This window comes from Phyllostomus hastatus, unplaced genomic scaffold, assembly GCF_019186645.2.
Source record: "Phyllostomus hastatus isolate PE091 unplaced genomic scaffold, TTU_PhHast_1.1 phas_scaffold_78, whole genome shotgun sequence".
Lineage (NCBI taxonomy): Eukaryota > Metazoa > Chordata > Mammalia > Chiroptera > Phyllostomidae > Phyllostomus > Phyllostomus hastatus.
This window is the reverse complement of record NW_025334041.1, coordinates 70,684,955-70,697,741: the sequence shown is the minus strand read 5'-3', so window position 1 is coordinate 70,697,741 and position 12,787 is coordinate 70,684,955. Positions and strand designations below refer to the sequence as shown.

The window sequence follows — 12,787 nt, the reverse complement described above, 5'->3', positions numbered from 1 at the left end:
GCTGCCTGGGACAGTCCCTGGACACATGGACACATCACAGCCCCTGGAGAATGCTATGCATGGCTGCCTTGGACACTCACTGGCCCAGGATGATTCACTGTGGTTGCCTTGAAGCCCAGGTGGTGAGGGTGGTGGTCACTTTCTCTGAGACACAGGCTGGAATGAGGAGTGTGTCAGTTTGCCGGGGCTGCCGTGATAAAGCACCAAACCTGTGTTTTTTCACAATTCTGGACACTAGAAATCTGAGGTCAAGGTGTTAGTCGGCAAAGTTGATTTCTTCTGAGGCCTCTCTCCCTGGCTTGCAGGCGGCTGCCCTCTCCCCCCTGGTCTTCCATGTGAAGACATGGTCTTCCTCTGTGTGTGTCTGCATCCTCATCTCTCTTTATAAAGATACCACTCATATGGGATATGTACCCGCCCTGATGGCCTCACTTTAACCTTATGTCTTTAAAGATCCCATCTCCAAGTACAGTCACATTCTGAGGCCCTGGGGGTCAGGACTTCAACATACGAATTTGGGGTGGGACACAGTTCAGCCCATGACAAGGAGGAAAGGGGGTCTGAGCAAAATGGGCTTCTTCATGGAGAAGAAGAAAGGGGGGCTGGATCCTGGGTGGGGAACCAATAGCATCTGTGCTTTGGGGAGAGACAGAAAACACCAGGTAAAGAAACACATTCATTCCAGATAGTGAAAGGTGTTTTTGAAGAAAATGCAACAGGGTAAGGGGATTGGGGAGACTGCAGAGGGAAGAGCAGCACCGGCAAGGGTGGCTGGGACAGCCTGAGAAGGGGAGCTCTGAGCCACCCCAAGTGAAGAGCTGAGCAAGGTGGGAATGAGCTTGGCTGCGTCAAGGGGCAGGAAGGAGGCTGGCGCATGTGGATGCAGGAGTGTCTTCAGTGTGGGCCAGATCACTCAGGGCTCCGGGAGGCGGGGCTGCGCTCTAAGATCCAGCTGCCTTTGGGAAATAGCGTGTACTCCGCAGAAACCCATCTGTCCTATGGGCAGGCTCCAGCACTGGCGTGAGACAGACGTCCAACTTTCAGGGCCCAGCCTCACCTGGCACGCCCTGCTGGCTGAAGGCAGGAATGGAGGTGTGGTGCCTGCAGGGCTCGGTCAGGGTGAGGAACACTTCCAGGGAAGGGACCTGATGGCTGCGTGGGGAGGACAAGCGGGCTGAAGTAGGAGAGGTCTTTACAGACACCCATCTGACCACTGAGCCAGCTGCAAAAGGAAGGCAGGCGGACAGCGGTACAGTGCCCCAGCATAAGTGAGCGAGGTGCTTGCCACGAGCCTGCTTTTCCCTTGAAAGTAGATCTAAAGAGCTTCCTGGAGATAAAGGACTGGATTGCAAAAGTCTAATTTTTCCTTTAAAGGTGGTCAGATTCAGAAAATTCTTCCAAGTCATACTGTCTGGTCTGCAAGTCAGCTGACATTTCTGTGGCTTGCCAATGCTGGTCTGGTTGGAAATCCTCCTTGCCCCTGAGTGTGGCCTGCATCTCCCACCAGAGTTCCTCTAACCAGAACATTTCAAGTGCTAACTTCTTCATGACCTGGTCCTGACCCTGCCAGTGGTCTCTTTCCCCGACCTCTGACCCTGGCATGTTTACAGCGCCATTGGGCTTTGACTACTTGTACCGTAGTCAAAGGTATCCTCTTGAGGGAGAGGTGAGACCTCTCCCAATGTGAGTATAAACCCTGTCTCTGGCAGGGATCGTCTGTCTGAACAGAACACCTATAACAGCTTGAGCATGAAGGAAAGGACACGGAGTTTCTGGTAAACCCACAGGAAGCCAGGTTTCATAAGACCCCACACAGAAGACGAGGAGCAGCAGTTTAAAACATGGCCCTGAACCCTTTGAAACAGCTCAGTTCAACTCACCCCAACGCAGCAAGGACTCACTGGTCCATGTCCACTTCCCTTAACTCAGTGTTGTTTGTGACTCCTTCAACCAACAATGTATGGCACAGGTGACCCTAGGTGACTTCTGAGGGGTCATGAAGGCCATATAGCTTCTACCTTGTTTTCTGGACACTCACACTAGGAACCCTGAATTACCATGTCAGGAGTCCTACCCTTCTGAAGCCACCATGCTCTGAAGAAGCTAATCCACGTGAAGAGCCCAAAGAAAGCTGTCTGCCCACCGGTCCTGCCTGCAAGGTTGCCCCGCTCAGGCCAGCATGACCCTCCAGGTGACCCGGGCCCTGCTGGGAGTGTGCCTGACTGAGGGGGGTGCGGATGTCATTGAGCAAATGTGGACCATCTCCCTGTGCTCCATTGAGTTCCTGCCCCATAGAATCCATGAGCATGATGAAAATAACTGTTTTAAGCTGCTAAATTTGGGAATATTTTATAACAGCACTAATAGCCAAAACAAAAATATATATAGGCTTTGTCCCTGCAGGTCCCCCAGGGCCTCCTGTTCCCTTGCTTTCCAAGTCAGGGTCACTGTTGTCTCCATGATGCTGCCTTTGTGCCCACGAGCCCAGTGGGTCAGCCCAGGCCTCCTTTTATCACTGCTGCATTCACTCACTCAAAATTCTGAGTCACAGTCCAAACCGCAGGGGCCGGATCTAACTGCCACTACACTCGATGACAGTGTTCGCAGCATCTAGGCCACATGGGCAGCTGAGCCGCACGCATTCCCCAGGTGCTGGCCACCCTCACTTGCTGCTTTCACTTTCACGGTACCATACCTCCCTCCCTGGGATCACAGCCTGCCCTCATTACGTGTGCATGATCGTCTCATGTGCTGAAATGTCGGCCCTGCAAAGTCAGCATCCCTGTCCGCCTGGCCATCCACTAGATCCTAAGCAACTAAAACAGTTTCTGGAGTGTGGGAGTCATTCAGGAATTTTTATGCAGCTTAGAAAAACCTACAGATTTTCAAATGTACAAGGTAAAAGTTGCAAAAGCCTACCTTCCACCTGCACACTGTAAGCTTGGTAAGAGCCGAGGTGGAGGCTGGTGGGACAGGACCACCGAGTCTGATGTTACAGCATGGTGATGTTACACCATGCTGTAACATGCCCAGGTTCCCACAGACCATCAAGTTTACTGTGACTTTGCAGTGATATATTGCTTTAAACTTAATATCCTTTTTGTTTGCTAGTATGGGAGGTACTACACTTTATAAATAAGATGATTTTTAAAAAGTTATCCAAAGACCTAGCTACCTTTCCATCACTGAGGAGCCAGTGATCCAGTTGGCTTGTCTCCTCTCTTCCGGTGGCTGCCGACAGCTACCACAGTTCCAGTGTGAGCGGGCGGGTGGCTGCGGAACAGCCCTCCACTCCCGCCTCTCTGTTCTCCGGGGCGGCGGGCAGGTGCAATGTGCGGATGTGAGAACCAGGGGCACCCCCGGCCCTTCTTTGTTTCAGGAATATGACTCTTATATATTGTTGGGGGAGAGAAAGCAGTAGAATCCCTACAGAGGAACAACTGGCCCCATAGAGATGCAAAGGCAAAATACAAAAAGACAAATGCATATTGCTGCAGTATTTTTAATACGAAAGGACTGGAAACAACCCAAATGTCAATCAACAGTTACTGGTTAGATAAACACTAGTATATCCTTATAACAGAACAATTTGTAGGAGAATGTTCTGTCTGAATCTGTGGAGTGATGTCCAATATATTGTTAAGGAAAAAATACAAGATTGAGGAAAGTATAAAATAGCATGCTGTCTTTTTCCATTTGTTTATATCTTTTAAATGAAAGGGCAAAATGGAAAAAAGATCAATTATCCATGGCAGGACAAGGTAATAAGATGGAGGGAATACAGGATACAGACTCTCTGAATACAGTTCATTTTGTGAATTTGGCTTTGGAACCACATAGTTTACCGTTTTAAAAAAGTCGTTTATTTTAAAAAATTAACATGAAAAGCAGTCCCTAAGAATTTAAAGCAACACCAAGTGACTAACCCTAACCATAGTTCAAGTTCAGGGTAAAACCACAGAGGGAGGAACTGTTCCAAGTTCGTTTAAAACAGTCATCTGTGCATCCCTAAAGGTACAGACCCTAAGGGCGGAAAGAACTGCAGGAGAAAACTTTAACTGTTTTCAGTAATTACTTTTGTGATGATTTTGGCATTGTTCTTCTGAGGACTTAAGACAACATGTAATTACTTTGGTGGTTTTGAGAAGGCGGTTTTCCAGATGAGAGAAAGAAGAACAGGTATAAGGTCAATGAGGTTATATTAAAAACCCTGCACTTCTGAGTTGAATTCAAAATACCAACATAAATTCATGTGGTGTTTTTTTCTTAAAAAAAAAAAACAACAAAAGCTAACAGTACATATTTCCTAGTTCTGTCTGCTAAAATCAAGAAACAAAGACCAAACCACTACCACACAGCACTGCTAGCACCTCAATTTTATCTACAATTATCACTCTCTACCGAAAGGAACCAGGGTCCCTGGGGAAGTGGATGACGTCGTGGCTGGGCCACAGAATACACAAGATGACTACGAAACCATCAAAGACCCCCAGGGTCATGTCAAAAGGAATCAGCCAACTTGAAGCAGTTTCCGAGGGCCACAGAGGGCACAATCTGAGCAACAGGAAGAACAGTAACTGCGATGGATGGAAACATGCATCCACTGTGTTCTAACCATGAGTTCCTCATGTACTCAGCAAACAAAACAACTGTGTCCACCCTGTTCACCCTGTCCACCCTGGACCTCACAAAGGAGTGAAAGTCAAGGACTTACGCTGCCTTTCCTATACACATGAAAGCTCAAGATAACCGACTAACTGGTGAAAAGAGGTTTCTCTTTGCAGAGTATGCCAGCTAGTAAACAAAAAAGAAACAGCAGCACTAGAATATTATTTGCAACCCCTAAAGGAGTCTTGGTTCTATCAATACACATCAGAGGCTGCTAACATCAGAAAAGCAGAGTCAACAAGAGATTCTATGGCTCCCACCTGAAGCACCTATTACTACCAAGAAGGTAGTCTTGCAAAACTAAACCTAAGTGGCCCCTGATTAAATCTCTAGACATAAATATTGATATATAAGAAACAGAGGGGATGGAGGAACATGTCAAAAGACTTAACAGAGAAGCACTCAGGAAAACCCAGACTGTGAGAAATTCTACAGGACAAATGACCCAGTACTATCTTCCAACACGCCTCCAGGTTCTACAAACAGAACTAAGATGTGAGATCCATTGTACAGATGGCAGGAGACTTAAGAGGCATATCAACAAATTACAAATCATGGACCCAATTCAAACAAACAGGAAAAATATTTGGAGGTATTAAGGTATCACTAATTTTTTAGGTATGATTGGTATTGAGGTTGTACTTTTTGAAAGTATTTGTGGTTTAGAGAAACATGTTTAAAATATGTACAAATGGAATGATGTGATTGATGTCCAGGGTCTGCTTCAAAACTGTCATGGTGGGGTGAGGGGCGGGGCGAGAAGAGAGACGGAACAAGACCGAGGCTGGTGATTCAGACATGAGCTCGTTACACTAGTCTCTCTGCTTTTGAATGTGTTTGCAACTGTGCATGATAAAAAGCTTTAAAACCCTGCTGCCAAGCATTATGAAACTATGTTTCCTGGACATGGGTGAAAATTACTAGCTGTAACTGTTAGAGACTCTGAGCTGGCACAGGTTGGCGCTATAAAAAGACAAAGGAGAATTATTTTCCACAGGGAAATGAGGTGAGAGAGAAGAGAGAACACAAGATTACCCAAGACTGGCCCAGGCGTGAACCACAGGCGGGGCCCAGGCACCCGCATTCTACGTGGTGCTGTGATGGTGAATCTCAGTGACGCAAACTTCTGCTTTAGACTGGGCCTGTGGGGCATCCAAGTTACCGTACACCAGTGTAGGTGGGACACCTGATCTGGGGGCCCTCTGCACGCCTCACCTGGGAGGTGAGAGGCTCGTGTCTGGGAGCCACCCCTGCCCCCAGCAAGGAGAAAGCACACAACGCTGTGCTTCTTCCTTCCCACAACATGGCCAGGCCCTTGGACTCTCGCAGCTGGTGCTCTGCGTGCGGACTGGGTGGCCTGCAGGCTTCTGAACCGTCACCCAGCATTTGGAAACACAAGGCTGTGGCCTACAGTTTTCATAGTCTTGCAACAACCTGGACAAGCAGATTTTCAAGCTCTGGTTCTGTTGCTGGAGAGATGGCAGCCAGGCCCATGGGAGAAGGAGAAAAACATCAAAGACAACTTTTGAGTGCGTCTCACTCTTTGTCTGACAAAATAAGACAAGGATAGCACCCCACAAACATCCTGATGTGGGCTTGACCACCAACCTGGCAGCACACACCCTCTGGCTCCATGTCATAGCAAGGCAAATACAAAGAGTTTTAAAGTAACACATCTGGGGTGAAATCTCACCTAGATTAACATGTATTTGGACACTGAAACTTCCTCACACCTCAGCCAACTTCTAAGTTTTAACCTGAATGGTGTCTCCCACCCCACCCCACCCGGACCCGCCCCATGCCCAGCCCTAGCTGGTCCTTGGAGGGCATCTCCCCTGGCTCATCCTCCAGAAGTAAAAGGCCTAGGGTCAAGGGCAATTCAAGCATCTTCTTAAACTCCTCAGGGCTAGGAGATGCCTTATCAATCTGTCATTTGGTCAGGCCAGATTTCCACTGGGGGAGCAATCCCACGTTCGCCTGTGTTCTTTCTCCGTTATTTATCTTAGTGGGTGCAGTCTCGATGGGAAGAGAACAAGGCGCCCCCTTCCACAAGGAACGGGCCAGCTCATGTTCAGGGACAGGCAAGGTGGGCAGGGAGAAGCAATAAGCTTTATTAATTCAGTTAGAATACCAGGCTATGTTTTGAGATACGATTTCTTAAAAAGAATTAATTCAGACAGAATCTATTCTTTAATGTTGGTATCTCATTCTAGAAGAATCTGTGTGGGGTGCCAGGCCCTGCATACCTCTCTGGCTGGCAAGCATGTCACAGAGGGGACACAGATCAGAGTAGAATTCTGGGTGGTGGCCAAGGACCCACCCCAGCACCGTGCACACAGGGCGTGCATGGTGTGATGCTCAGCACGACCGTGACAGTGCAGGGCTGACAAGCCCCCCAGATACACACCTCAGGCCCCCACTCTCCCGCTAATTCAAACTCACAGAGGCACTCACACAGCACTTTCAAAAGCTGCCCATTCCCCTGGAAAAGAGACTTTGAAAAGTTAGTACATAATTGAAGGAAACAACTTTAAAGCAGGAAACAGAAGTGACTGCAGCAGCCCAGGTGTTGTGACGGCCCTTCTGTGCGCTGTGGCCAGAGCACAGCACTGCCCTGGACCCCTGGGTGAACGAGCAGCCGGGCAGCCAGGCAGGGAGGGGTGTCTCACAGTCAGTGCCCACGGCTGAGCCTTCGGAGGAGAGACATGAGCCCTGATTGCCACACTCCGTACTCATGCACCCTTAGAAGTCATATGGGGACACAAAGATGGTGACCTTGGACACGTGGTTGGCCTGGAAGGAGCGGTCCAGGTATTCTGACATGTCAACGTCCACCTCCAGTGTCTGTGGCCCCTCCAGGGTCTGGACCAGGATCAGCTCCCCCGTCTGGCGATCTGCACGCTGCATCACGAAGTGGCCGCGGCTGTTTCCACCCACGATGCCGAACCGAAGGCTGTTGGGCCCAGGTCGGCCGGGCACCGAGGCCATGGCCATGCGGAAAAGTGTGATGGGCGTTGTCAGGTTGGAGGGCAGAGACAGGTAGTGGAAGGAGATGGTCTTGGGCAGGTGGCGGCAGGGTCTGCTGTCCATGGGGCAGGGGTTTCGTTCACACTGACTGGGTCAGGGAGGCAAGACATAAGCAGTCAGCCTTGGGGAGGCGCAGAGGGCTGCCCTGACCTGGCTTGTCCCTGCTTGCCCTCTTATGGACACCACCAGAGTGACCTTTCCCAGCCACTGGTCCCTCAGCACAGGTGCCCAGAGCTACAAGCAAGTGAGTGTGGCTGGTGTCCAGGTGGCCAAGGAAGAAGCATTCCCCCAACCCACATGTATGTGTATTTGCACGTTTCTGTGTGAGTGTGCATGTATGCTATCCCTATAGCTTTAACAGAAGAATAACGCCACGGAAGGTTAAATAGCATTGGCAATGCTGGTATTCAAGCAGGCACCCTTCTGCACATGCTGAGACCTCCAGCAGGCAACTGGCAACATCCTGCATTGCAGCACTCCACAGGTGGTGAACGCCCGTCTGCCTTAACTATCTGGGTCGGGGTCATGAGGAAGGGCTTCTGACGTTGCCCACACAAACACTGATGCAGATAAGCTAACTTAGGGAGTCACAACATGGTAATTAATGCAGGTCCAGCATCACATCTGGCTGTTAGTTAAGGATGGCCCCAAGGCTATGACATGTAGGCCCCTCTTCACTCAGTGGCTCCTGAGGTCTTCCCTCTCACTAATAGCTGCCACTCTCAGGGCACTGCTTTTCTCACTGCTTCCACTCTGCTGTGGCCACCCTCACCCCGAAATATCCAGGTGTCTGAGCTTGGGAAGTCGATTCATTCTAAAGACGATGCTAGAGCTCTTGTGATCTTTTTCAGAAGAAACTTTATGTACTTTGTCATAGTTGTAGTTTTTCTCCCTTAAAGGCCTGGCTCTCACCTTTTGAAAAGAAAGAGCTCCATTAAGGAGCTCTTCTGAGGTTCCTAGAAGCCAAACCTTCTAGCACCAGTGGAAAAGCCAGGTGATACAATGTTACAAAGTGTGCAGGGTGTGCTGTGTGAGCACAGGAAGGCAATCCTCCCCCATCGGGGTGATGTGCACCTGCCTCCTGGCCACATCACCCAGCGGTCTTCCCTCCCTGGAGTGTGGCACTGGGGGGCTGAGTGCCACCACCCCCCGTGTCAGCAGGCAGCACTGGAAAGTTACTGCTGTCGGGACAAACTGGGTCCCGATTGCACAGAACACCAATGCAGGTCATGTAACCACTAAAGGGAACCCAGACTCTCAGCTCCTCGCTTTTCCTCTTTTCTCAGATGTAAATGCACCTTCTCCCAAGAACCTTTGGAAAATGCAGCCCCACCGCCCTGGGATACTCACAAGGGAGATGTCTTCACATAGCTCACATTGCCACTGCTCTCGGGGCACTCAGGACTGACGCACTGGAAGCCTCCCCCAGTGTTGATGCACGTGGTTCCCCGGGGACACAGGTGCTGTGGGCTCACACACTCATCAACATCTGAAATATGGGCACCCAGTGAGGGTGAAGTCCCCTCTGTCACTGACAGGGCCACTGGATTGTGGTGTCCCACATGTGGTGAGCTTTCCCAACATTCACACTGTTTCTTAGAGTGGGGAACTCTCCCCTCTGATCCTGTCCTCCCTCCTGGGTATGAGAGCTTACAGAGGGGCTGGGCAGCACAAGAGTGCTCCCGCCAGATGTGCCTCCTCCTCAGCCAAGGGGCCTGAGTCTCCCCTCCATGGCTGGTATCATGCCCTTAATGATCAAGTTGCTAAAAGCTTCTTACTCAGCCTCACCCACACCCAATGCAGATGGTGTCACTCTTTTGTATGAGTTCTCTGCTCCCTTCACAGGTGAGCTTTCCCACTGCAGGAAGGACAGATGGATGGATTAGAGCTGCATGGATGGATGGACGGATGGATGAAAGAGATAGATTGATGAGAGAGATGGATGGATGGGTGCTTGGATGAGAGAGATGGATGACGATGGATGGGTTGGTGTGTGAATAGATGAATGCATGCGTGGATGGGTAGATGGATGGAAAAGATGGGTGGGTGGATGGACAGATGGACAGACAAATGAATGAGAAAGATGGAATGACAGATGTATGGATGGATGATTGCTATCTGATACCTTCTCCTGCTCCAGTCCCAAGCTACCCATTCCTCTGAGTCCTGCAGTGGAACCTCAATAGGGTGTCACTGGGGAGCCGCCTCCTCATTCCCACAGCCTATGGAGGAGCCCTCTGCCCTCTCCCCCTCCCTCTCCCCCAGCAGCTCAAAGCTCTCTTCTGTGTCCTGTCTCCATGGGTGACAGCGGAGGACACAGGTCTGTCTCTCTTCTAATGTGAGGCAGGCTTGGGGTAGCAGACCCAGTCTCCTGGAACCCAGAGACCCTGTATGGCATTGGGGTTCCAGGGCAGAGACCCAGGGGGACCACACTAGGACACAGTGACTGTAAGGTGCGTCCCTTTCAGAGGCTGATGCAGGCCTGCACAGCTGCGGAGAAGACGCATTATGCCAGGAGCCTCACATCTTCTCACACTGCGGGACATGGGGACCAACTGGCTGCTCTTCCTTTGGGTCCAGTCTTGGCTGAAAGCATTGCTGAGTGCGAGGACATGACCTGACCCTGAAAACAGTTACTTGCACAAGGTCGAAAGAGACTATTTGCCAGGATGGTTAAGTAACTCTCTTTCCTATTTATGTCAATGACGGTGTAGCCTGATTTGAGAGGTACCTTAGTGGGTAGTTTTTAAAAGATTGAATATAGTTGAGACTTTGACTCCCTAACACCCACTGCATCCCCATTCTGAAGTCCTAGCAGGTCATGGGAGCAGCAAGTGTCCAGGTGCAGAGAGCCCCTCTTCTGCCCTGCAGCACCTGCCTCTGGTGCACGGTCACTCACCCTCACAGCTCTTCCGGTCAGGCAGGGTCCGGTATCCGCTGGGGCAAGCACAGCGGTAGGAGCCGGGTGTGTTCACGCAGGTGTGCATGCAGAGCCGGGGCCGTCCCTCCTGCCCGTAGAGCTCACATTCATTCACATCTAGGGACAGAAGTGCCTGGTGTGAGTCTGGAAGCCATGCAGTGAGCCCTATCCCCAGCAGAACATGGGAAGGAGGCCAGGCATATCCCCATTCTCCTGAGCCAAGGGCCCAGAAGGCATAGGGAGGAGTGAGGGAGCTGACCAGGCTGGTGAAAGAGGAAAGGGAGACCCCACAGAGGCTGGCCTAGCACCAGGCAGCCCAGAGGGCTAGCCCGCTGCAGCCCCAGACTGCCGGCCTGGTCTGTGGCCCCATGGTTGGGAATGGAGGGAGAGGGTCTGGTTTGTGCTGCTGTACAATGAAGTCGTTGGCACCAACTGACCAAGTCTCATTCAGGCCTGGACCACTGGTTTGAGTGGTTTTTGGAAGGCGCTTTGGTGATCAGGATGGTTACTAGAAGTGGCCCTGCTGGTAAAGCTAAGCCCAGAAGGGGCCAGGATGAGCCCCAGGCACCTGCTCAGTTCAGCAGTCTACCAGGGCAGCCCCCACCCCTGTTGACTCCAGCCAGGGTACAGGGAGGAGGAGCTCAGGGCTGTGTCAGACTAGTAAGCAGGGCTTGGATTGAGGCCCCGCCAGGTTCTAACTGGAGTGAGCCCAGGATCCTCTGGCTACTTTCTCACGACTCTCCCCCTCCCAAATTATCTAGGGATAATCCATCCCTAAGTGGGATGGAGTGTTAGCTCCATCTTAGTGACTGTCTTAGCAGACACTAGGTCAACAATGACCTAAAACCACAGTGGGCAGGCTCTCTGAGACCACGCTTCTCCTTTGTGCCCTGGGTGAGGATTGGGTGCGCCTAGGAGGAGAACTGTAGGAGCCCCCTTCCCTCCTGTGTCCCCCCTGCTGTGCCCTTCCCTGGTGGTGGAAGCCCCTATGTGACCCCTGCTCCGTGTACCCTCCCCTTCGGCGCTCCTACCTACCCTGGCAGACATTGTCGCCGCCGGCTGCGCGGCTCAGTTGGAAACCGGCCTCGCAGCTGCAGTGCCTAGTCCTCTCCACCTGCGCGCAGCGGGGCGCCCGGCTGAAGGCTGGGTCATCCGCCAGTCGCTCCGGGCCCGCTGCAGGGAGAAGTCACATCAGGGTCAACCCCTCCTGCTGGCCGAACCTGGAGAAGGGCCGGGGAGCTAGACCCGCAGCCCCTCTGAACTTACTCTAAAGGCGGGGGAACAAGGGCCGAGATTCTCCAAACCCCCGCGGACCAGCCCACCCAGGGGAGCGCGGCACAACTGGCAGGCACGCGCTGCGCGCTGGGGCTGCAGGGCAGTGAATCCCGAGTCTTTGTTCAAAGAAGCTTGCCACACACCCAATGCTAACAGCCATCGCTGCAGTTCAAACACCACTTTTGGGGGTTCTTTTGTGTTGTATTCTTTTTACTTTTCCAAAGTGTTTAAGCTTTTTGTTTGTTTTTTAACCAAGAACAGAAATCAATTTTCTAACCAAAAGAAAAAATGTGTTAGTTTTTGGAAGTTTTTAAAGAATTTTTAGCTCTCACATGGTTAGGGAAGATGTAGAGGGTAAAGGTGAGGGGGTGCACAAGCAGACACGCTGCAGGACCCACTTGACTGGTCCCTTAGAGGAGTTGGATTCAAAGACACAAGCAGAAGGGTTATGGGAGTGTGGGGCGGGGGAATGGGCACCGAGTTCCAGATTTGCGATGTGACAAAAGTTCTGGGGATGGGTGGTTGTGCAACAATGTGAATGCACTTAAGGCCACTGAACTGCACACTTAAAATGGTTAAATGGTCAATTTTATGTTTTTTATATTTTACCACAATAGAAAAAAAGGTGAATGGATTGAAGAAAGGGCACCAGAACAAAGGCTTTCCTCAAGAAGTTAGGAAGACACAGGTGAGCAAGCAGCCCAGTGTCTGCTGGGAGGTCTATGGATTCTGTGAGGAAGGAGCTGGCTTTGTCCCTCCTTCTCTTCTCGGTGGGGCGCCCTGTCTTGGGATACTTTATACATAAGGTGCCCCTGGGCCTGAGGAACAATTGCCTAAAGGTCTGTCAGTGTCCAGCACCAGCACATCTGGGTTGAAAGGGGGTCCATTTCTTTTTTT

At 51.0% G+C, this 12,787-nt stretch overlaps 1 protein-coding gene across 1 annotated transcript in view; it reads right to left on the bottom strand.

Annotated features, from left to right (window-relative positions):
• Positions 1–6,492: 6,492 nt before the first annotated feature.
• FBLN7 (fibulin 7) overlaps positions 6,493–12,787 on the bottom strand; it is a 32,540-nt gene continuing 26,245 nt past the window's right edge. Inside the window, exons 6-9 of the mRNA XM_045828291.1 lie at positions 11,651–11,788; positions 10,595–10,732; positions 9,046–9,184; positions 6,493–7,783 (exon numbers count right to left, since the gene is read on the bottom strand). Of these exons, the coding sequence (XP_045684247.1) occupies positions 7,411–7,783; positions 9,046–9,184; positions 10,595–10,732; positions 11,651–11,788 (788 nt within the window). The 3' untranslated portion in view covers positions 6,493–7,410. The remainder of the gene's footprint in view (positions 7,784–9,045; positions 9,185–10,594; positions 10,733–11,650; positions 11,789–12,787) is intronic.